The sequence below is a fragment of the Macrosteles quadrilineatus genome, unplaced genomic scaffold, assembly GCF_028750875.1.
Source record: "Macrosteles quadrilineatus isolate MER2022 unplaced genomic scaffold, UCM_ALF_1.0 Scaffold_2__2_contigs__length_208266976, whole genome shotgun sequence".
In the NCBI taxonomy this organism is placed as follows: Eukaryota; Metazoa; Arthropoda; class Insecta; order Hemiptera; family Cicadellidae; genus Macrosteles; species Macrosteles quadrilineatus.
Genome location: NW_026542595.1, coordinates 132,272,300 through 132,294,646, shown reverse-complemented (window position 1 = coordinate 132,294,646; position 22,347 = coordinate 132,272,300). Strand labels below are relative to the sequence as shown.

Genomic DNA, 22,347 nt, shown 5'->3' with positions numbered 1-22,347 from the left:
GTGCGAAAAGTCAACTGGACAATCTAATATCAACCCCTTGTGAGTCTAGGACGCCCGAAGCTGGACCTTTGGTGACTAAGCATTTGAAAAGGAAAAGCAAATAAGAGTAAAAGATTTCCTTAAGTTTTAAAGTAGTGTACTTGATTTGTGATTGGTGTTTAAGGTTAAATTTTAAGTCCCACAAAGAATTATCAAATAGGGAGCATACGTTGTTATCAGTAAAGATTGTTATAGTTGCTGGCGTTGTGGTTTGAAATTAAAAACAGTAAAATCCATGTCCACTTTAGGATGTTCATAAGTGAATTAAAACATCAATAGCATATATGCTTTGGATTAAATTCTAAAGAAACACATTAGACTGGTTTATTTTTTCAGTAGATCTAGGCAAGTCTACCTGACAAATTTAAAGTCAAGAAGCAAAGACAAAGAGATTAATGTTTATGCATTTTTTTTACGAGTGACAGATCCTTTTACTCTTAACAAAGAGTAAATGGAAAATAGATCCTTTCTAAAACCAGATTCGAGGTGAGAGCGAACGTATGACCATACAATAGAAATACTGTTACTATTACATCTTAATTTTAATTAAGATATAACTGCTGACAACAGTTGTGTCAATAGGTGAAAAGGTTACAATTATGACTTGTTAATAGTAAAAAGTTTTATTAAATCCATGGAGCTGAAACGATCTTTTTTGCCTCTGAATGGATGAAATCGTTGTTTATACCAAACTGTATAAGATCCCAAGTAGCACTGTCTGCTGGTGGTAGTATTGAATCGTCTGCAAAGAAATAACATGAATGCATTTTTAGATATTTTCATGTTAAAATAGAAATAAATATGTATTAAATAATTAAATAATAGTATTATGACAAAAGCCTTTGAGTCCAGAATCAATCCCTAGAACGAGCAACCTTAACACTTGAAAGAAAGCACTACATCCACTCTAGCATAAGCACTTAAGGTTTCTCAGATTAAAGCATGATCTACTGCATCAATTTGATAAACGGAAAATATTAAAAACATTATGTGTAACTAGTATACCAAGGTTTGAATTGTTCTTCAGATCTACCCACTAAATGTGGGATCAAACTTCATATGATGACTTATTTTTCCATTGCCATTCTTCTTGGTTGCCCCATGTACGTGAAATATTGTGTTTGACACGAAAAACTTGTATAATAACTGATAATATGTATATTTGTTATTTTTTAAATATTTCTTTAAAACTTAAATCCCCCGAGAAGGCTGAACGCAGCCCCATTGTTGTTATGTAGATAAAACGTTGGTAAATTGACTTTTTCTTTCCAAACCCACCCCCTTAGGATAAAATCAATACTTTTTTGTAAGTATTTGTAAAACTGGTTCTTGTATTGCTAGGAACTTGTAATCATGCTGAATATTAGGCAGTATTTTTTTATTGACCTTTAGTCTTATTTAGTTCCCAGGACTTTAAGCCCCGCCATATCGGGAACCAGAAAAATGTTTTTGAAGTTTCTAATTTATTGCGTTTTAAGTAGGTATAGATTTACAGTATAATAATAGGTTTTTACTAAGATCCCTAATAAGCCGGGCCTTTATTTTGAAAACAACTTCCTAGACCTCCCCCACCCTTTAACAACCTCCTTGTAACAGTATTTACTACTCCATGTTTAATTGACTTAACTTACATCCCCAACCTAAAAGTGTAATTCATAGCTAATTTAAAATGAAGCCCATTCAAAATATGGGGGCTTGAGGAGACCCCGGGTGAGACCCCAAAGGTGGGGGTTCTTTAAGTAACTATCCACTATTTACTCACCAAAATTTACGTTGATTTGAGCGATGACTATTCTTGAACCCCTTAGTCTTGGGAACGCCTTTTTCGGAACAAAAGGTCTGTAGTCCCACCCCCTACCTTCATATACGTTACCATCCGTTGAGACCAGGAAACTGAAAATTGAATTGATTAGATAAAACTACTTTCTTGTAAAAAGGCTATGCAAAGCTTTGCTACGATAGTTTCTAGACTTTTTATGATTTAATTGTAGTGATGTTAAAAAATAAACGAAATTGGTAAATTTATTTCAAAACCTCATTGGAAAGCTTCTAACAAATCCAGCATTGTTTAAATATAGCAAATGCTGTAATTTGTCACATTTACAAAGAAAGTTCAAAAGAAAAAAGAATATGCATTGAGTAATAAACACTATACTAAATCAGAGTATGTATGTTAAGTTTCTGCTGGTCCAATAGGTTCCTAACCTATTTCTCACACAAATATGGTTAACTGACTTACATAATAGTTTGTCAGTTGGACTGAGTTTCTGGTGTCAGAGGTCCTGAATTTTACGAGATACCATACCCATTAACTCCCAACCTGGGGTTAATATTCTTTTTCTATGTACCACCTTAACATTCTAAAAGACTACGTAGGCTCTAACCCGAACCCATTTTAAACATGATTTCAGTCTGGGTTTAGTGGGTTGCGGTATTATCCCTTAGTTAAAATTAATTGGCTATTGTTGGGACTAGAACCCAAGAGCTCGAAGACTGAAGTCACATGCTCTACTAGACCAAATCGCTCCTTAACATGGGTAATTATGAATCCAAGTAGCTAAATTACCACATGTAGACTTACTTGTACGGTATGTCGGGTAGATTAAGGTTCTGCTGATAGTTGTCCTGCAGCTGTCTCACTGCCATATCACACTCGTCAACCCCTTGGCACGGGTTACTGTCTGTGTATGTCAGTATCACTGTATGTACTGGTTTTGACATAGGTTTCAGTTCCGTCACTGGAGTTTTAGCGTTCCAATGTTCCCTCCATCTCATGTGCCGAGCACTGTCTGTGGGCATAAATAATAATATTACTTGCCCTATAAAACTGTTTTTACATCTTGTGAAAATCATTCATTTTGATGTTCATGTTCCATTCATACAAAGATCAAACTCAGAAAATATATTATGTGATAGGAAGTTAATCCATAGGCTTTGTGACTTTAAACCCTTACAAAATCCTATGTTCTTAACCTGCAATAAGTTGTCAAGCTTCTCATTTCGATAAAATCAAAATACTTCTTCCCCAATTTTTCTAGAGAGAAGCATGTTTTTTTTAAAGAGCTGTGTCTGAGCTGGTGAAAATTTCAAAATTTATTTATTTTGCTAGGCTCTGTGACTGGCCCAATGTTTGTAAAGGTTGTACTGTAATACAGTTTTGTTCAGACTAGTTTGTGTTAATAATTCTGTCTTACAACTTATATATTTTTTTACTCTTAGAAGTTTCAGTCTCATACGAATGCACTTTCTAAGGTATCTTTATACCTTCATGGGTTGAATTATCTATCTATATATTAATAGGCAAGCATGTTTCTTTAAAACCTTTTTTCGCAGCTCGTGTGCGTCGTAGGGAAAATCTATGCATACTGTTAGAAAGATATTTTCCTCTAGGTGTGCAGAATCTTATTATAAATTAAAATAGGCTCAAAGATAAGCACAAAAAATGAATTTGAACTTAACAAAAAATTGACATGGGCTTTATGGGTTGCCATGATGGTGACGAAATAACAACGAAATATAAACAGAAAATCAAAACAAATTCCAATCACATGTTTTATTTACAAAGTGGGGTGAAAAATAGAGAAGTATGTAAAGTGCAATTCGATTTTTTTAGCTAGAAGTGGTTAAGCTGTGGTGGAATATCTTTGAAGATGGACCTTTTTGTGTTCATACGTGTCAAATCAAAACAAACAAACTGGCATAATATATTCTTGGAATTTGACATACTTAATCTACTTTAATAAAATCACTTAGTCATTAGCTAATCATTAGAGAATATTATCCAAATCAACCAATGAATAAATTGTTATTTCATTATTGCCTTCAAATTAAGTGATGGTTAATTGCTTTGAAAATAATTAAATTACATATTTATGGTCGAGTTTCGACCACTGGACGACCTCTAGCTTTATTAATTAAACGACATTATAGACTTAATATATAGTAAGAAATATCACTCCACGTATATGATGGAGCTTAAAATCCAATATTTTTGGAGCTTATTTCAAATCCAAAGTATGTGATTCTAAATTGACTAAGGAGATGAGAAAACAAATATTTCAAAAGTAAAACTGAAACATCCTTTAATATTTTTTACTTTACCTTCATCTCCAATAAGATCTCCCTCTCTTGGCTCCTTGTCATTCCTTGAACCTTGGCGACCTGTAGTCAGAATATCAGAAGAAGAACCATCCTTGACAAATCTTGATGCTAACTGTTCCTTGAGAGCTGATGCCATGACTCAGCTATAGGTATTTGGGAAGAAACTTTGTATCAGTTAGAAAGTGTTAAATAGTTTTGTTATCTTTGATAAGACTTGAGTTGGCAAATTCTCCAATTTGTGTGGTTGCTATTGGTTACTTTGATAATGAGAAGATCTATCAGGTTTGGTAGGTGAGTTCTTTCTAAATATTTCAAGTTGACTTTATGAGGCATTAAACAACTTAAGGTTGTCGCAGCAAGTGTTGAACTTCCTTGATGTGTTAAGGTGTTCCTCAAATAAATGGAGACGTTAGTATATTTAAATCAACATTCCACTCACGTATGTATCCCTCGCTTAGTCAAACTTATTATTATATACAACTGATCGCTAAATACACATGTAAGAACTTAATGAAATCTAAATCAAGCACTAATAATACAATTGTCATTAGCAAGATGTAGATTAGATAAACTCTATAGATTACTGTAAATGAATTAATTATCCTAATACCATTGGGTACAATATGTATGGAATACGTAAACATATCTTTGCACATTATGTGACATTCTGAAAAGAATTTAAGGTGTGATTTGAACATTCAAAAACTGTGGTTTGGTTTACTAATTTATAGACGAATATACTAGAGAAAAAACACAAAAGTGCGAGTAAACTAGAGATGGAGTGTTATTAATTATATGGGAAAAAATCTACTAAGAGTCCAACATGGAACACTAGTGTTTTCGTGTATCAAAAACATAATAATACTTGCAAAATGGGAGAATGTTTATATAATTTTTACAAAGGATAAATCAAATGCAAAGAAGGGAGTTTTTAAAACTTTTTTCGCTAATACCACACACTTATCACCAAACCAGTTTTGGGATTTAAAGTTAATCATGCGGTAATATAGATTTGATTAAACACACTTTGTATTCATACACACTTAAAAAGGTCCTACATCAGCACTCAAGTGACATCGTTGAGTTATAATTTTTCCCCGAATAATACTATAGTTATTTCACAAATTATGTGTATGAGTCGATCTTTGTTCGAGGATGACAATTAAATAATGTTCGATTTTTTTTTAATAAAACGGGATATTTCAATTCAATTGCAAATATTAATTTGAGTTATGGTTTTTTGAGTAATTTAGCTACGAATTTTACTTTATATCTAGGGTATTGACTTGGTATTTTCCAGGTCTAAGCATTATTTGGAGTGTATAATGTTTTATACATAATATTAAATGGTGGTTTATAGTTGACAAATTATTATAAAATCATGAAACCATTTTACACCCTTCATAACAATAGAATGTGTAATGGAATAAAATAATATAGTTACGTTATTGATAAATTTGATTTTATTTCTGGGTAATCGTCTTGTAGTATTTCCTCTTTTGTATATTTATATCTGAAATGCCAAGAATGCGATTCTCTTTTTAAGAAATTGGGATGAATAAGCTCATATTTGAGGCCGTGGTCGATTATCCTGTCAACCTGTGTGTTGATGGCTTCTTTTGCCTTTCCAAAGCAGTCTGAAATTCAGAAAAAAGATTATTTAAATTAAGTAATTACAGTAAGGCAATGTACTTTTTACATGTCACCTTTTTACATGAAGACTATTAAATATTGGTTAAACATTTAGTTAAGAGAGCTGTACATAATGACTATTACATTTAGAACGGTCGATTCTAATACATAAAAAAAATAAATTACGTTTAAAAATACGTTAATGTTTTCAGACAGTTTTTATGATAAAATGGTAACACCACGTACTTATAATATATTTTACACGCTAGCAAGTGTTCTAAATAAAAATTACCAGTTACAAAAATTACACATTCATCTCACACACACTCTCATTACACACTCATCTAGAATAAAATAAAACTTTTTTATAATGACCAATTTTGATCAAACACAATGAGTTAGTCGTTATTTACGTTATCAAAAGTATAAAATATAAGTTGTTCAATATGGAAGAATGAATATTAAGTAACGTTAGAGAGTCGTGTTAAGTGTTAAAACTAATTGCAACTTTTTATGGGGTAATGTTATTTGCTATGTTAAACGCAACCAAAATTATAAGTACAAAGGGACACTGTTTAAAAAACATAATTTTGTTATCGCTGTTTTTTTGCTTTTTTATTTCGTTGATGATCAGCTATATATTTTTGAGCTGTTGTCTACGAAGTTTAGGAATTTATTTTGAATAAGACTAAACATGTGTTTTCGCAAACTCTAAGATTAGGTCTTGTAAAATAACACATTAAAAGTAAATCATTGGTTTTATGGCAAGAAAGGTTAGAATTTATTTTTGCAGTTGTGATTCAGGTATAAAATAAATAAACTATTTATAGACTTGTTAAACATTTTAGGAAAACGGATCCAAATAAAACAGACATGCTGGTCTACAAAGCATACTTTTTCAACTTGCGAAAACACTATGTTAAGTCCTAATCACAACATATTCCCTATAACATCAAATCGTGTAGGAACTAATGCAGCAATGCATATCAGGTGATCGGCAATGAAGTAATAGACAGGGATACCATATTATGACCTTCTATTGTCCTTAAGAAGTGTCTCTTGGTACTTTGAGTTTAAATTACGTAAAAAAACACCCTGTACAGTAAGCGTATAAAGGAGCTAGTGAAAAATATGAGGAAACCGATTCGAGTTGTCTCTTTCATGGAATAATATGCAACTCTTATTCTAGAAATTTTAAAGTACTTACTATCTTTACCAAAATGCAAGTAGTATATTTCCTGTGTATCCATATAGCTAGTCGGTTACCTGATTCTTTTGCTATAATTCCAATTACGAGAGTTTTATCCTGTCTGCCTAAGGATTCGGGTATTGGGCATTCATCTAGCCAAGCTCGTCCCTCAAAAACGTCTCCTTCCGTAGTGACCATGAAACTGCAAATCAAGTGTAGGCCATTTTAGTCAATAAAATAGAACTACTTACACAGCTTGTGCTAAAATGAATAAAATACCAAACGACGATATTAAAGTATATTCTGTATGTAGCATTTTGTATAGTCACTATAGGCTGTAAACTTATATATTTGTTGTTGTTGTGTAAGACACTCACTTGTAAGGTATGTCGTGATATCCCATCATCATGAACAGTTCCTGAACTCCACGCAAGGCTCTCGTGCACGACGACTTGTCTCCACAAGGGTCGCTATCTGTGTGGGTGATGATCACCTGGTTGAGAGGGAAGTTGAGAGGTTCCACAGACCCGGCACCCGAGGAGAACCTAGCTCTCCACTCCCTTCTGGGGACAGCATCTGGGAGTGTGAACTTGGCAGTCTGTGGCCTCAAAGCTGGAAAAAGAAAGTAGTTTATAGTCTGTATGATGGAACCTGACTCATGACTCTGCGTGTACCTATGATTGGTCCGGGCCTTAAACCATCTTTGGTGAGTTCCTAGGTAGGTCGAAGGTGCATTAGGAGACAAGTTCCATCGTTAGAAGTATAGTATAGTAGATTTATAAAACTTATATCCCCAGGGTTCTTATAGATGAGATTCTTCGGAGTCTTTTTGTAAAATGATCACACAAATGCATCGACTATTGCTGAGTTATAGTGTTTGTTCAATCAAAAGGTTGCCGGATTCCTGAGAAAAGTCAGTAGCTTTTTGATGGTTCAAAATTGATTATAGCTGTCCCAGATCTGGCTTTAAATGAATTATCCTGGTTATTGAAATAGTTGTTCCTAGTCAGCAACAAAGCTACACAGACCATCTCATTCCATTATACACTCATTCTTCAGGGTGACAATATGCACCAAGGTGGCGTCCCCATCTTAATTGATGATCATGATGATGGATGACTTGTCGGTAAGAATTTTTCGTTTAGGTATCTCGTCTTGGGAACTATGAAGTTAAAGTGGTCTCTTAGGAATAAGATTTTCGCCGGTTTGATCCTCAGGAAAATCTGTTGTTTTTGATGGTCCAAAATTGGACCAAGATGTCCCATAGGTCTATAGGTTTTTAATAAATAGTTGTACGTTCCAGAAAATGAAAAAAAAACTGATTTACGTCAGCAGCACGATCTATTTCCAATTTACCCTTCATTAATATTATTGTAATGTGCTACTGTCTCAGTAAAATTATGATTTAGATTTTTCACTAAACTTATAATGAAATTGATGGGGTTCACAAACTAAACTTTTGAGTTTCCAACTATACTCTAAATATGCTTCAACCCTAAATAATGAAGAAACTGAAACTTATGTAGATATATATTAACGTCTGTTTATTCTCCGGTGTGCTGATACTAATTATGTGTTACTTTTTATTTTAGAGTAAAATTTACAGCGTTACTAAGCATAGAAGGTAAGGTAGAAATCATGGGGTATTTCTAAATATAAAAAAAAAATCGCTTGATTGGTCAAGATACTCGTATTTCATAGTTGCTAAAGAAAACCAGATGAAAAGCAAACTCGGAACAGAAACATACGAGTATCTTGAAATTTCCTACCATGGTGCCGATGGTGAACCATAGGAATGAAAAATATATACAAAGTGTGTGTTCAACGATACAAAATAAATTATATTTACCCAAGTCAAGTTGGTCTATCTTATAAATATCCTCAATAGAAATATTCTTCTTCTTCTCATCATTTGTAGTCGCCTTGCTTTTAACCGTGCTATTAACTTTGTCCATGGTTCACTTAAACCAACTGAATAAGTTCAGTAGATAACGGGCATCTAATCAATTAATCAGTTTCAATTTAAATTAATAGTTTGTTCAGATTCGGTCGATTTCTCAGCATCATCTGTTGTTGGTTTGAATACGTCGTGATTCATTCATATTGCATAAACTGAAAAGCCAAGTATTTACATTTCATTTTTTTAAACAAGTGTTTACTTATTCATAACCAGTCATAGCTTTTAGTTAAACATTATTTGTATTCTTATGATGATATTGTACCAGACTATTTGTTAATTTATAAGTAGATAATTTTTTTTGAGAGAAAAATGTTGTTGTTATTTTTTATATAATTGTGCTGAAAGTAATAAAGTTGTTTAAATAAACTTCGGCTAATAATTTTAGTTTTTTGGTCACATATAAATTCTTTAAAGAAATGTATTAAGTGCAGTAGACTTAGCAGAAAGATAAACTGTAAAGAAACATAACATTATTTTCAAAGTAATAACATAGATGTTTGTATAGAATTCAAAGATGTCCAAAGTCGGTTTGTTGATTAAATTTTTGTGTTAATTTTATAACACACAAATTGAATATTAACTTCACTAAATAACTTGAGTCAAGGACAAAACTGGTTCTCGGGAAGATAGAAACATTTAAATTTTGTTATATTTTTTATAAAAACAAAACAACACTTAATAATAAATAACATAATCTAAATCATATATAATAATTATTGCAAATTTAACTACCTAGAAAACACAACCATTTACGCTCCTAATAAATGGAGGTTATTGATAGATCTTTTCTTTGACCATTGATATAACATTCAGCATACAAGAATTATTGATTCTATTCTAGTTATAAAAAGAGAATACTTAAATAAAGTACTCTTATTACTGTTAAGAAATATATTTGCACAACAGTTACAATTAGTGTACGTTATGTGGTTTAGTTAGTCATAAGGTATATCATAGTGAAGTAAGATGCAGAGGAAACATTCAATGGTACGCTTAAGTGGTGTATAGCACTATTCACTGGTGTCTATGCTTGTCACTGGTGTCTAGCACCAGTCACTGGTGTCTAGGGCAAAATCTAACACCGCCTCCATCGCCCTCATGTAACATAACAACGCTCAGAAAGACCCTTTGCTTTGTACGATAGGAATTTCCGCATAGTGCTCGCCTCTCGGACTCTTCTTTGCTCCTTTCACAAGTAAATTTCAGACAAAACATACCAGAATTGAAACCGCACAGTCGTCCCATTAGCATGTTCCCTCTATACCTTCTCTTTGAGTACATGAAATAGCAGTATGTAAATGTAACTTCGTTCTTGCTAAGCAAAGAATTAAACAACCCAAACTAGAACAAAATCAGCAATCAGTACCTAAATTATTAAAAATCTACTGTAGTTTAGGAATCACTTTCGGGCATCTCCATGGTTTGGTTTCCAAAAACTGGTGTCTCTTCTTAATATAGCCCACCATGACACCAAATCTGACGAGCTCATATATAGCTTGGATCATGGGACGAAAATATCCATCAGCTGCCAAAGAGGAATTTAGTTAGTAAATAAACTAGTCATAGTTACTAAACAATAAAATATATAACAAAAAACAACGCTATACCAGGCCCTACCGAAAAAATTACTTGAAATTCAGAGCTTAACAAAATTCAAATCAGAATTAAAAAAATATCTAGTAGAGTTAAGTTTAGAGGACATAGACAGTTACCTAGACGGTGACAAAAATTAGTATTAAGTTGGTTATTCTTTGTATTAACCCTGACCTGTCCAACTCCTTAAGGCAAAGGACTACGGACGGAGAGATCATGTATCATGTATGTATGTATGTATACTGAGCATATCTATAACTTGGGTAAAGATGTTTTAACAATAAAAAAATTTACACTTTGAGGTTCACGATTTTGTTACTCGAACACAAACATCTTTCTTTTTGACAGTCATTAAAAACTGCATAATAGCGTTAAAAAAATCTCTTACAAATAAAAACAATATTTCTTATGGATAAAATATAAAAACTAAAGATCATTGTTTTCTTAAAAAGTCTTCAACACTGTAACAACAGCGTGACAAAAGAAGACTCTTAACCCCTTTGCCAAATTTGTCCACACATTTGGTTCTAATATTTTCGGTGTTTTCCTCAGGCATCGTAAACAGAGTAGTTTCAATATAAAACCAGTTTCTTTTAAATATTCATCTTAAAAATCTATATATTAATTTGAAACTGTTTTTCTTTGTCACAGCTATTTTGAGAGAACGGCTGGGCGTAGAAACTCGGTAGAGGTGTCTAAAGAAAGGTCTTGGTTTGTAGATGAGCCATCAAAAGAGAAACATGGTGAATTCCCTTGGGGCTCTGCCCCCGTGGCCTTTAAATTCCCATCCCATGTTATTCTTATGGAGGAAAACGGGGTTTTTTGTCACAGCTAATTTGAGAGAACGGCTGGGCGTAGAAACTTGGTAGGGGTCTCTAAAGAAAGGTCTTGGTCTGTAGATGAGCCATCAAAAGAGGAAAGAGGTAAATTCCCTTGGTGCTCTGCCCCAGAAGCCTTTAAAGTTGCCTCTTCAGATTTGTTTACATTACGACCATATGCATAATTCTACACTACTTTTTAATGCAACAGCTGTTAATATTTAAATTGTGATTTATTGAATTTGTCAAAATGAAGTACAGTAAGGTAAACGCACCAGTAGCTGACAGTATAAGAAACTATACGCACTTAATAATCCGTGGTTTTGAATAAAAAGGAACTAAAGAGATATTACGGATGTTATGTGATTCTAAATTTAGTGTAGTTTTCAAATTTGTCATACAAAAAGGGGTTTTTAAATATATTTTATAAAATTTTTAAACTTAATTCAACCTTTGTACGTGTTCCAGTGGCTGACAGTGAAAAAAGTGCTTGTACCAGTAGCTGACTGTCAGTTGTCCCAGTAGCTGACACTGGAACTATAAATGTACTATATAGGGCCTACTATATAGCTGCTAAACCTAAGGGTTTTATAATTTATAAGACGAATAAAATCTAACTTAATAATTAAATTATAAAATTATGTAAAACGTTATTAAGAAAATTTATTTGATATATTTTAAAATAAAAAATATTTACATTAAAAAAAATATATATTTAACAAAAAATAATTTTTTTAAGATAATTTGGCTTATTTAGCAAAAATTTAAATCATTTTATAAAAATATGAGATCGCATAAATTATAAATAGCATGCAAATTTCGATGGGTAAAACCAATTTAATATTGTGCAAGCAGCAAATATCCCCCTGTCAGCTAGTGGAACTTGTATGGCTTTTGTGTACCAAAGCCTGACATTGATATAATTTTAAATCCAAAACCCCTAACCCCCCCAATTTTATCATGAAATTGTCAACAAAGGTATAATTGATAAAAATAATGAGCCTAATCATTAGTACTATTTAAGAAATTTAGCAAAATGACAAAAAACCAAACTTACTTTCTTAACAATTTCATTAAGGGAATCGACTTAATGTGATATGTACAGACAGGGTCGCTTTCAAACCACCACCATTCAGCGAGTATGGGCTAAATTTCACTGAATTTTTTGTGAACAAATCAAGAATAAACATATGTTCTTCTAACAATGCAATCATGTGTAAATATTTTTAAGAGACCACATTATAATGTTAAGAAACTCAAACTGTCAGCTTCTGGAGCACTGTCAGCTACTGGTGCATTTACCTTATTTGCAATGGATTTTTCTGATTTTAAAATTGATTTTCTTTTGCATCCTGTCATGTTTTGTAATATAATGTTCTATTACCAAATCAGTGGAAAATCCTAATATCACAGTAACTTTTAAAATGATTTCTTATGTAGTTAACTTATATCTATTGTATGGGTTGGTTTCTGCCTTTTTTACCACTTCTTGGAGATTTGTAGGTGACATTCTTTGGCATATTGCATCTGAAGACGAAACTTGGGTTGGTGTAATAATTATAATGGAAAAGAGCGAGAAATCCTGGACAATTTGATATAGGCTAAAAATAAAACTGAATTAACTCTGTGCTACATTTCTTGAGCAATCATTGAAATAACCGATTTGCAAACAATGGAAACATAGAAAAAGTCATAAAACACCACCAAGTAGAAGAAATATAAATGTACTGTTTTTTTACACTAAAAACACTAAAAAAAACAAGATCAACTTTTTGAAAAAAGATAAGATATTTACAAAATATTTTGATTATATCTAACTATTGTGTAGATTGTGAGTATTTCCATAATTATGTAATGCTTCGCAATTGCTCGAATTCGAGCAACAGGTACACTAGTATAAATTTATAGTGTAAACAGTGCATCATTCGAGTATAACAATTTTCCTAATATAAACAAATTAAACTCAAAATTATTATGAAATTAGTTAAATGTTAACTACAATGTTGACCAACAATAACAATTGTCGACTGTGACTACCTAGCATTGACATCTAATATTGAAAGTGGTTTTGATTGTTTAACTTGATTAGTTTGGCTACCGATTTAAATGTAACGTAATCTTGAGCCTATAAGATCTGAAGTTTTCACTGACAGATAACATCTCAGGCTACCCTCAATGTTAACTTTTATTACATTACAGAATAAGGTATTAAGGTAAACTATGGTTTGGTATGAGATCCTATGTAACTCTAAGTTATAGATTATATAAGTTATGTAATAAGGGATTAAGTAAAACGCGTATACTCTTAGGTAATCTAAAACCTTTGACTATTAAACAGATTCCTGTTAATGATCTTCCTCGAAAGTTATAAGATCTCAGGATACATTTAAAACATTTAATCCTAGGATATATTTTAGGTGTGAGATCTTAAACAAGATCCAACGTAAGGCAACGTATTTTATCTTAAAGGTGTGTGGGCATATTCTTATACTATAAGGCACTAGGTTATCGTTAAAGCAATAGTAACAATATTCTGTGTGATAGAACTTGGCTCCTGGCACTCTCTCTACATGGGGAGTACGGGCCTTATACCATTGGCAAGTCCCCAGGTAGACGGTGGGTCTGGAGGGTCTGGAGACAGGTCCCATCCTACAGACTATATTGTTCTCACCGACTCTCCAGTTTAGTTGAGCTATCACCAATACGTTGTTGGACCACTCGGGTCTGTGTTTAGGTGCAGGAACAGCTCCATGCCATCCTCGACACTCGTAGGTCTGTCCTTGGGGCGTCACTAAGAAACTGGGAACACAATAAGGTTGAGTTTACAGATAGGAAAGATATTCTGACATTTGGACTGGATTCAATACTTAAAAAAACTGATGGGTTATTGAAATATTTCATCGATTTAAAGTCAGTTTGGTATTTTCTAGATGTTCGGTGTATAGCACATGCTGTCAACCTGGCATGCATGATACAAACGATTTAAAAAATAGGATGATAAAGTAACCGTGTGAATACACCTCGATTTACCATACGGTAAAGATTTAGTAAACTAACTCCGGGCCTACTAACTCGTTAACTTGGCGAGTATTCTCAGCTTTCTTATAGCGAGCTTTCTTCTTTACCTACTTAACTTTTCCTGAAAGTACAAAAAATACGTCAAATATCACTTATAATGATATGTTTGCACTTATACTGTTTACTCACAAGACGGTAAATGCATATAGATTGTAAGTAGTGATCGATTTCGATTGGATACTCCAATCATCATCAGACCCAATAGGCATCGACAATAATCTCAATGGTGTCGCTTGTATACTATTGGCTATCGTAGCTTATTGGTCCAATCGAAATCGATCCCCACTTACCATCATTTGTATGTATTTACCCTCTTGTTAGTAAACAGTATAAGTGTAAATATATTATTATATGTGTTCTTTGACGTAATTTTTGTGCTTTCAGGTAATTTAATAACACGCACGATGCTGATCAAGAAGTTATTTAACTTTTTTTATTACCTTACTTGTATTTAATATCGCTCAGTTTTTTCTCCTCTATTTGTCGTCGTTGTAGAGCCTGGACTTGACCAGTGTAGTCTATGTGGTCATCCTCAATATAACCACTCCAGTTCCTCACATAGGTTAAAACAATGTCCCTCACAGGTAGTTTTAGGGGGATCGGCGGCTCGAGGGGGCTGAGAGCCCCCCATTCTTCTCTAGTGGTCAGGAAAAACACCATTTCTATGTGAAAAAATTTGCATATGTATTTTAAAATGGTGGAAAATTATCTCCTATTTCACGATGTCAAATCTCAGTTCGGTGTAGGGGTTTGGTACCTCTAAGGGGGCTTCGCCTGCGGTCAGAAAAACACTATCACTACCTGAAAAAGTAGTTTAACAGGTTTACAATTATAGAAAATCAGCCCCATTTTCACAATATGAAATACATTGTGAAATACAGTTCAGTGGTAAAAAGTTTTGATTAAGCACTAACATTTTTTATTCACACAATTATTTTAAAATTACTGAACCACTTTGGTATTTTACTAAAGCAAAATCGTCTTCCATATTTATTGGATTTGATTGTTAAGTCATTGATTCATACTGTATTACAATATTTTTAATTTTATAGGAGTGATATTATTTCTGGTTTAAGATAGAGCATATTTAACATTAAAAAACGTAAATACAAAATCAATACATGAGAAGCTGGAACATGGACTTATTTAATTATTTATTCAGATAACAATACTACATTACAGGCATCATGGTTAAATATTTAACCTACTGTCATGTATGATTCCATTACGCTCGATAACACTGATGTCACCAAATAGTTTCTATGATTTTTGGGACTAGTTTTAAAATGGCTAATTTTAATACCCTTTTCTCCTCTTCAACGATATTACGAAAACTCAGTTTTGATATTGTATCAAGATAAATCAACCCAAAACAAAATCATAAACAAAGCAGTATTGTAATCAAGATTCCCCGAAGGAAAAACTCATATAATGTATTGAGTGTAATTTTACATACCTTATGTGTTCATTGTTTAAGGCTATGTTATAATAGTCATGTTTTCGTATTTGTATCTTAGAGTTTTTTATTTGTGAAAACTAGCTTGTTGAGCTTGCAAACAACCCATACATAACCCTACAGTTCCAAAGAGTAAAAACACAAATAACTAACTATATTTCAATATACGTTCTCTAGTAAACCTTTATCTAATCATGCTTTTATCACAAGTTACCAGAAGTTTACACTAATATTGGTATGTCTTGTTTAAACAACTATTGTTTCACTGTTGTTCTATGTTAATAAATCAGAATGAAAAGATTTTAAAGATCAAACATATTGAGAAGTGAATTTGTAACTTAAAATATTACTTATAAACTAGCAGATTACCTTGTTTCCAGATGCATTGTAAATTTAATTTAAGATCTCTAAAAGGCATAAGTTTTCACAAAGTAAATCCTAGATAAAAGATCCTGTATCCAATGAATCTGTAATCTAAATCCAAAGCAGTTTAACATGTAAATAGGCTAATACAATTTTAGTTAGGAAGTTAATTAGCAAAAATGTTTGTATAAAAAAATGTAAACATTTTTGATATTGTGTGTCTTGGACTTGCAAGCTGGTGGGATAGTAATTGGAGCTTTACCAATATTGCATTTAAGAGATAAATTATTTATGAACATTTTCTAATATATCCATGACTTTACGAAAACATTCCTAATTCTTTTGTTTTTTCATGTTCAACAAATTGTTATAACTTTGATTTTCAATGTTTTTTTTTCAGGTAATGAGGGATTCTCAATACTGTAATTGCCAAGTCATATTTTGGTTACTATTTAAATTACATAATATGTTCATTGTTTTCATGTTTATATGTTTCATTGTTTATATGTTTTTAGTTTCAAAGAAAGGGAGGTTTTGCCAATATCCTAAATAAAAAATATATATTATCAGGAATAAAACAGTCGATACTGTATTGAAATTTTTTTTACAATATTATACAAACAATTTCCTCTTTGTTTTCAACCAATTGCGGTGTATTTGAATTTTCTACCAGGTAACAACATTTTCTTGGCCACTCCATACGAAATAAATCTGTCCACGGTCCTTACAGTTCTTCTCATGTATCTAGATTCTGAAACATAACAAGAAAATGACTATGTGTCATTTTTGGATTGGTGTGCATGAGAGGCAGCTATACAGATTGTAAACAAAATAACTAAGAAAGTTAAAACAAACAAAAAATTCGGGCAGAACGCATATTAGTTGCATAATTTGATTTGTTGGTGCGGCCATGCATGGCTCTGGTAGTAAATGTATGATCAGCGTAAATAAACCCTTAAACGAAATCGTATCAAACATTACAATTAAATTGAACCTAACTCTATGCACTGATTGCTCAATTTTATTTGTTGCCTATTAAGAGATTTTTAGATACCTACAGTAAAATGTGTACCGGTATACAAAGAAATGCAACAATAGTAGACAATAGTAGAAAAGGGGAAAACATTAGCGTTTACCCCTGTGTTTTATCTATGGCAATTATTTATTAAGAAATATACTAATACTGCATGTTTGTTCCTATCTATTTTATGCATTGTATGTGGTATTGCATTTTTTTAATTCCTCTACATTTCTAGACCGGAATTGTCTTCCACAGTCTTCAGGCTAGGTCCAGAGGGGTCGCGGCATTTATTACTTAGATAAACTCCATTGGTAATTGGTGGGATTGTGCCCGGCACCTTGGACACCGAAGTTCCATGCTCTACTATTAGACCACTTCGCTCCCCATTTGGAATTGTAATGTAGAAATGTATTATTATCAATTACCATTATACATATTTTCTATATAAGTGGCTTGAATACCTGTGGGTCTTCCAAGAGTTGCTATTATAACTTTTGGATATCTGTTAAACTCCGGTCTGGATAAATCCACAGTGGTGTAATTCCACCCGGCTCCTTCATAGACATTCCCGTCACCTCCGACTAGGAAACTATGGAAACATTTGTGTTAAAGATAGACATTAATACAACCTTGTTACATGCAATAATGTCTCGGTTGCATATTGTTAAATATTGTTGTTGTTATGTTTTTGCACTTCATATTTTACCTATTGTTGTTATCTTTTGCGCCATATTATTATGTCTTTTGCATCTTATGCCTGCTTCCCATTTTCATTCTTATCAATTGCACGTATTTTAGTAGCCTGTACCAAATTTGCTATGTCTTTGTATGCCTAATACTAGAAATGTTTCAGCCTATGAATGTATTTTTGTTTTCTTTTATACTGGTTATGTATTTTGCATGTCATGTCTGCTTTTTAATTTATTCTATTATTGCTCATATTTATTACCTAATTATGCTATGTTATTAAGTGATTTAATCCTATTTAATGTATATTCTAATGTAAAAATGGTGTTACCGTTGAATGAATAAATAAATAAATAAATAAAAAACAATCCCCACCCCCACCACAGCAAACCTGTCAACTTAACGAATTTTCATTTAACTGGTTGCTGTTCAACTAAAATATTCGTTTGAAATCTTAAGATTTGTTTTCTTCATAAGTGCTTAGGTTTGCTGTTAGAGGGAAGGTATATTTTTGTTACAACTTTAATAACTTAGTTTGAAATGCGCAAATTTTTATATTTCAATGACATATTTCAGAGTTAACCCATTATTACTGTGAAAGCCATTGGAAGATCTTAGAACTTGAAAATATCTTGAAACACAAAATGCTATTGAGTATGCTGTCAAATCGTTAGTTTCGTTTCCATACGAATACTTACTTTTCAAATTTCACTGTCAATCTTCTAAGGAAATCATGGGCATCATGAACTTTTTAAATACATGTAAAAGAAACAGGAAGGAGACAATTGGGAAGGCCAAGGATGAGATAGATTGACGAGGTTACAAAGTACCTAAGGAGTATGAGAGCAGACCTTTAGCTGGCAGAAGACAGAGGATCCTGGAGTTACATGGTTGGCGAGGCCAAAGACCGCCTTGGTTTTCAATGGCCTCAGGAGTAAGAGTAGGTAAAAGAAACAGGAAGGAGACCATTGGGAAGGCCAAGGATGAGATGGATTGACGAGGTTACAAAGGACATAAGAAGAATGGGAGCAGACCTGGAGCTGGCAGAGGACAGACGACCCTGGAGGCACATGGTTGTCGAGGCCAAAGACCGCCTTGGTTTTCAATGGCCACAAGAGTAAGTAAGAGTAAGTAAAGAAACAGGATGCTCACTTGTACTGAATATCAGGGTGGCCTTCATCCATGTGTTTCTGTTGAAGGTCATGTACAATCTTCCGACAGTCTTCGTCGTGCTTGCACCAATAAGTCTTAGCGAAGGTGGTGTAGAACGATTCTTGCGGGGTTGACTGCTCGGGCATCTCCCACTTGGGAGGCGAAGCCCCCCAGTCTTCCCTCGACACCATGCGGAAAAGATCTATGCATGTCTGCTTCCATTTCTGTAATGAGGGGAGTAGAACGGTATAGATAGGTAATGTTTGTCATGTTGCTCTTATAGAAGTTTAGGTCTATGTTCTCAAAAAGTGCTGTTCACACAGGCTTCAGGTTGTAATGACTTATGATAAAATATAAAATTACATTTTATAAGAGATTAAGTAGATCATTGTGAGCGCACGTAGATGGTTGTATATATGTATATCGTTAAATAAGCGAATTTAAAATGGGCTTTTGACTATAGTAAGATGCAATATTTCTTCTTAATATCAAGTAGTAAATGCGTATACTGTAGTTGTATTTAAGTGTTTTCAAAACCTTTGTTTAGAGGTAATATTAAACATTCCAACTGGTGTTTTGTACTTATCAACGATTGAAATTTATATATTTCTGACATGTCTGTGATAAAACCCTCAAAAGTAAAAAAAAATCTAACTTTTGGTCATCAAATTAAAAGAAACGTAATACAGCGTTTGAAAAAAGGAAATAATTTGAGAAGTAAGTGTTCTTTTTTGTGAGAAAAATAAGCAAAGACGTATTTACACCAATACAACAAAATGCAACAGACCTACCTAAGGAGTGAAATATTGCATATTGCATATTGCGGGATTGCATATTGCATGTTGTGTATTTTGATTGATATAAAGAGGTAATTTCCTCTTTTTTCCGTAACCCCAAAAATAATTTGTTTACGATGAAAAGGGATGGTTGTTACGTAGAAATTGTTCAGTGAAGTTGAATTGTTTTTTGTATTAAATTTACTACACTAATTTATCTACGACCGTTTCCAAATTAAAAAAAAATCACTCCTCATAACTTCCAAGAGAGGTTATGTTTTCATTTATAACCTTGTTACTGATTGCGATTCAACGACTTATTGGCCCAACCACTCACTCATTGTTTGATCAATTAAATTGGTCTTAACAGCTGACAAGTTGACGTTCGAATTATTATAATTTTACTTCTTTTCTCCCAATCCTTGAACCTCATTCGTCCATTACCCGTATTGTTAAGGACAGTGCTTTTAAGTAAGTAAACAATGCTTAAGTTAATCTTTTCAATTCTAAGAACTGAACTGAAACGGTTAGTTAAAAAAAAAACTGTCGTAGGTAAAGCTATATTTTACTTTAACAGACGATGATTTAAGACATTAAAATCAAACATACCTCAGATTGCATTTCACTAATAGTAATTTAAAGCAAGTAGACCACTAACCGTTAGTATTTTTACAAGCACTAAAGAAATCAAATTTTCTTTTTTAACTTACATTTTGTTTTGGTATTCACTAAAAATAGGTCATGACCAATGACAATCTCAGTCTCTGATAGCGAGAACCAAAATGATTATCATGTTGTATATTTGCTACTATCAGACTGTTTAATATAATTGGCATTTCTCACACCTCGAAAATGTAAATTCTTAGTAAGTTTTGCTATTGTGTTTTGAGTGAACAGCATTGATTCATTTTTCCCATTTATAATTGTTTCTTTCAAATTTATTCTTCATTCGACTTTCCTAAAAATTTGTCCTTAGGAAATTCAAACCTATTGTGTTTCATAGCCATCCCCGGTTCGTGTACGATTCTGACCATTTTCTAGGTTGTTTTTGCCTAAAAACGGTTTAGACTCCATATGTAACCAATGCAATTCTGTGACATCTTGGTGTTATAAAGTTACATCTCCAAAAATAATGTTTGCAATAAAATATAGGTAGCCAAGCCCTAAAAATAATGTGATTCACCATTGAGAATGTTATAGCAACATATTCCTTATCAGTTCTTAGTACTGTAATACTTTGGCGATGCTCTAAAAGAGTAGAGAAATATTAGAATGCTTGATGGAAGAGAAAGTAGGTTTCATATCCTGCTACGCCTTGTAAATCTGGCTCATGCAAATAGCCGGTGAGAATGTTTCACTGTGTTTTTGAGTATTCTTCTTTTCTATCTCTATTTTCGGATTTTTTTAAAAATGGCTCTAACAATTTTAATAAAAAAAATTAGTATGATGTAGCCCTTTAAATTCTGAGCAAAATCTGAACAAATTCTAAACAAATGGTAGAACTGCCATTTCTGTAAAAATTATGGTTAAAAGGTTATTGTAAATTATGTTATTTTCCCATAAAACCCCCAAAAATAACGAAAAATAGGATTGTGGAAAAATGTCGGTTTTGATTTAAGTAAGTGTTTTATGGTCCTTAAAATTTTGAAAGTTATTAAAATTGTTTTTAAATTTTGATTTTTAATGGGGATCTTCTCATAAAACCCCATAAAATAACGGAAAAATATGTTTTTCTCGAAAATGACCCGAACGATTTTCTAAACAATTTAGAATGTTATAGTCCCTTAACTTCTGAACAAAATGTTACAAATCCCATTTATGTAAAAAATACGGTTCAAAAGTTATTGTAACTTATGTTACTTTCCCATAAAAACCATAAAATAACAAAAAAATAGTACAACACCCCATTGCGTAACAATTACGTTTCAAAAGTTATTGCATCTTTTGTGATTTTTAACTATAAAATATCATATTTACTCTCACCGCTTACCCATGATAAAGGTTGTTGACGAGCTTATGGGAGAAAGTATTTTGTGTCAGGATGCTGATACCGTTTATTTCCATTATAATAAGTAGAAAAATATTCAATTTCAACCAAGTCAGTAAATGATTTGTAGCACACATCATTAAATTGTAGCTAAAATATTAACACCAATTATATTATCCAGCTGATCATAATGTAAACAAATATGTTCTTCATAAGGATAACATGGTAACTCTAAAAGCCACTAGGGCAGAGCCCAAGGGACTTTAAAAAATGTAAGGTCAGTTTGTAAATCTACACACCTAGTCAAACATTTTGGCATTATCATATGTGGGGTTAAATCTTAAAACAAAAAATCCTTATTGTTCACAAAGTTTCATGTAGCGTATTAATAATATAGATTTTTGTCCAATATTTCTGCATAAAGTATTTGGTCGTCAACCACAAAAATCTTTTGTAATTTTCTAAAGATATTACCTATGTTTACCAAATACATCT

At 32.6% G+C, this 22,347-nt stretch overlaps 4 protein-coding genes across 6 annotated transcripts; all 4 read right to left on the bottom strand.

Annotated features, from left to right (window-relative positions):
- Positions 1-643: 643 nt before the first annotated feature.
- LOC128988093 (peptidoglycan recognition protein 4-like) lies at positions 644-4,618 on the bottom strand. Its single transcript, XM_054409294.1, has 4 exons — positions 4,141-4,618; positions 2,621-2,828; positions 1,802-1,932; positions 644-781 (listed from the first exon to the last, which is right to left on the bottom strand). Exons 1-4 carry the CDS (start codon positions 4,274-4,276, stop codon positions 666-668), a joined length of 591 nt encoding a protein of 196 aa, XP_054265269.1. The 5' UTR covers positions 4,277-4,618; the 3' UTR covers positions 644-665.
- A 44-nt stretch (positions 4,619-4,662) lies between these two features.
- Positions 4,663-8,957, bottom strand: LOC128984896 (peptidoglycan-recognition protein 2-like). The gene is made up of 5 exons (XM_054404266.1): positions 8,811-8,957; positions 7,339-7,573; positions 7,039-7,163; positions 5,663-5,777; positions 4,663-4,669 (listed from the first exon to the last, which is right to left on the bottom strand). The coding sequence occupies exons 1-5, from the start codon at positions 8,914-8,916 to the stop codon at positions 4,663-4,665; spliced, it is 588 nt and encodes a 195-aa protein (XP_054260241.1). The 5' UTR covers positions 8,917-8,957.
- A 775-nt stretch (positions 8,958-9,732) lies between these two features.
- On the bottom strand, positions 9,733-16,319 carry LOC128988012 (peptidoglycan-recognition protein LF-like). Of its 3 annotated transcripts, none has more exons than XR_008490314.1 (4): positions 16,236-16,319; positions 14,851-15,072; positions 14,004-14,131; positions 9,733-10,446 (listed from the first exon to the last, which is right to left on the bottom strand). XR_008490314.1 is itself a non-coding variant. In XM_054409178.1 (4 exons), the coding sequence occupies exons 1-4, from the start codon at positions 16,282-16,284 to the stop codon at positions 10,304-10,306; spliced, it is 537 nt and encodes a 178-aa protein (XP_054265153.1). In that variant the 5' UTR covers positions 16,285-16,319; the 3' UTR covers positions 9,733-10,303. The 3 variants fall into 3 exon arrangements, 2 of the variants coding, with proteins under 2 accessions (XP_054265153.1, XP_054265154.1); XM_054409178.1 differs by having other exon boundaries at positions 14,856-15,072; XM_054409179.1 differs by lacking the exon at positions 16,236-16,319 and having other exon boundaries at positions 14,856-15,151.
- A 507-nt stretch (positions 16,320-16,826) lies between these two features.
- On the bottom strand, positions 16,827-20,610 carry LOC128985369 (peptidoglycan-recognition protein SC1a/b-like). The gene is made up of 4 exons (XM_054404804.1): positions 20,475-20,610; positions 19,090-19,313; positions 17,712-17,839; positions 16,827-16,980 (listed from the first exon to the last, which is right to left on the bottom strand). Exons 1-4 carry the CDS (start codon positions 20,484-20,486, stop codon positions 16,868-16,870), a joined length of 477 nt encoding a protein of 158 aa, XP_054260779.1. The 5' UTR covers positions 20,487-20,610; the 3' UTR covers positions 16,827-16,867.
- Positions 20,611-22,347: the final 1,737 nt, after the last annotated feature.

Excerpts from the sequence above, each read along its gene's own strand:
- LOC128985369 (XM_054404804.1), bottom strand. Across the intron at positions 17,840-19,089 it reads CACCCTGATATTCAGTACAA|TTTCCTAGTCGGAGGTGACG; the intron begins GTGAGCATCCTG and ends ATGTTTCCATAG. Across the intron at positions 16,981-17,711 it reads AACTCTTGGAAGACCCACAG|AATCTAGATACATGAGAAGA; the intron begins GTATTCAAGCCA and ends GTTATGTTTCAG.
- LOC128988093 (XM_054409294.1), bottom strand. The coding sequence starts at position 4,276 with ATGGCATCAGCTCTCAAGGAACAGTTAGCATCAAGATTTGTCAAGGAT. Across the intron at positions 2,829-4,140 it reads AGATCTTATTGGAGATGAAG|ACAGTGCTCGGCACATGAGA; the intron begins GTAAAGTAAAAA and ends TTATGCCCACAG. Across the intron at positions 782-1,801 it reads TCAAATCAACGTAAATTTTG|ACGATTCAATACTACCACCA; the intron begins GTGAGTAAATAG and ends ATTTCTTTGCAG.
- LOC128988012 (XM_054409178.1), bottom strand. The coding sequence starts at position 16,284 with ATGCCTTTTAGAGATCTTAAATTAAATTTACAATGCATCTGGAAACAA. Across the intron at positions 15,073-16,235 it reads ACAATGCATCTGGAAACAAG|AAATGGTGTTTTTCCTGACC; the intron begins GTAATCTGCTAG and ends TTTTTCACATAG. Across the intron at positions 10,447-14,003 it reads TCAACTAAACTGGAGAGTCG|CTGATGGATATTTTCGTCCC; the intron begins GTGAGAACAATA and ends CCTCTTTGGCAG.
- LOC128984896 (XM_054404266.1), bottom strand. The coding sequence starts at position 8,916 with ATGGACAAAGTTAATAGCACGGTTAAAAGCAAGGCGACTACAAATGAT. Across the intron at positions 7,574-8,810 it reads GATAGACCAACTTGACTTGG|CTTTGAGGCCACAGACTGCC; the intron begins GTAAATATAATT and ends TTCTTTTTCCAG. Across the intron at positions 7,164-7,338 it reads TATCACGACATACCTTACAA|TTTCATGGTCACTACGGAAG; the intron begins GTGAGTGTCTTA and ends CTTGATTTGCAG.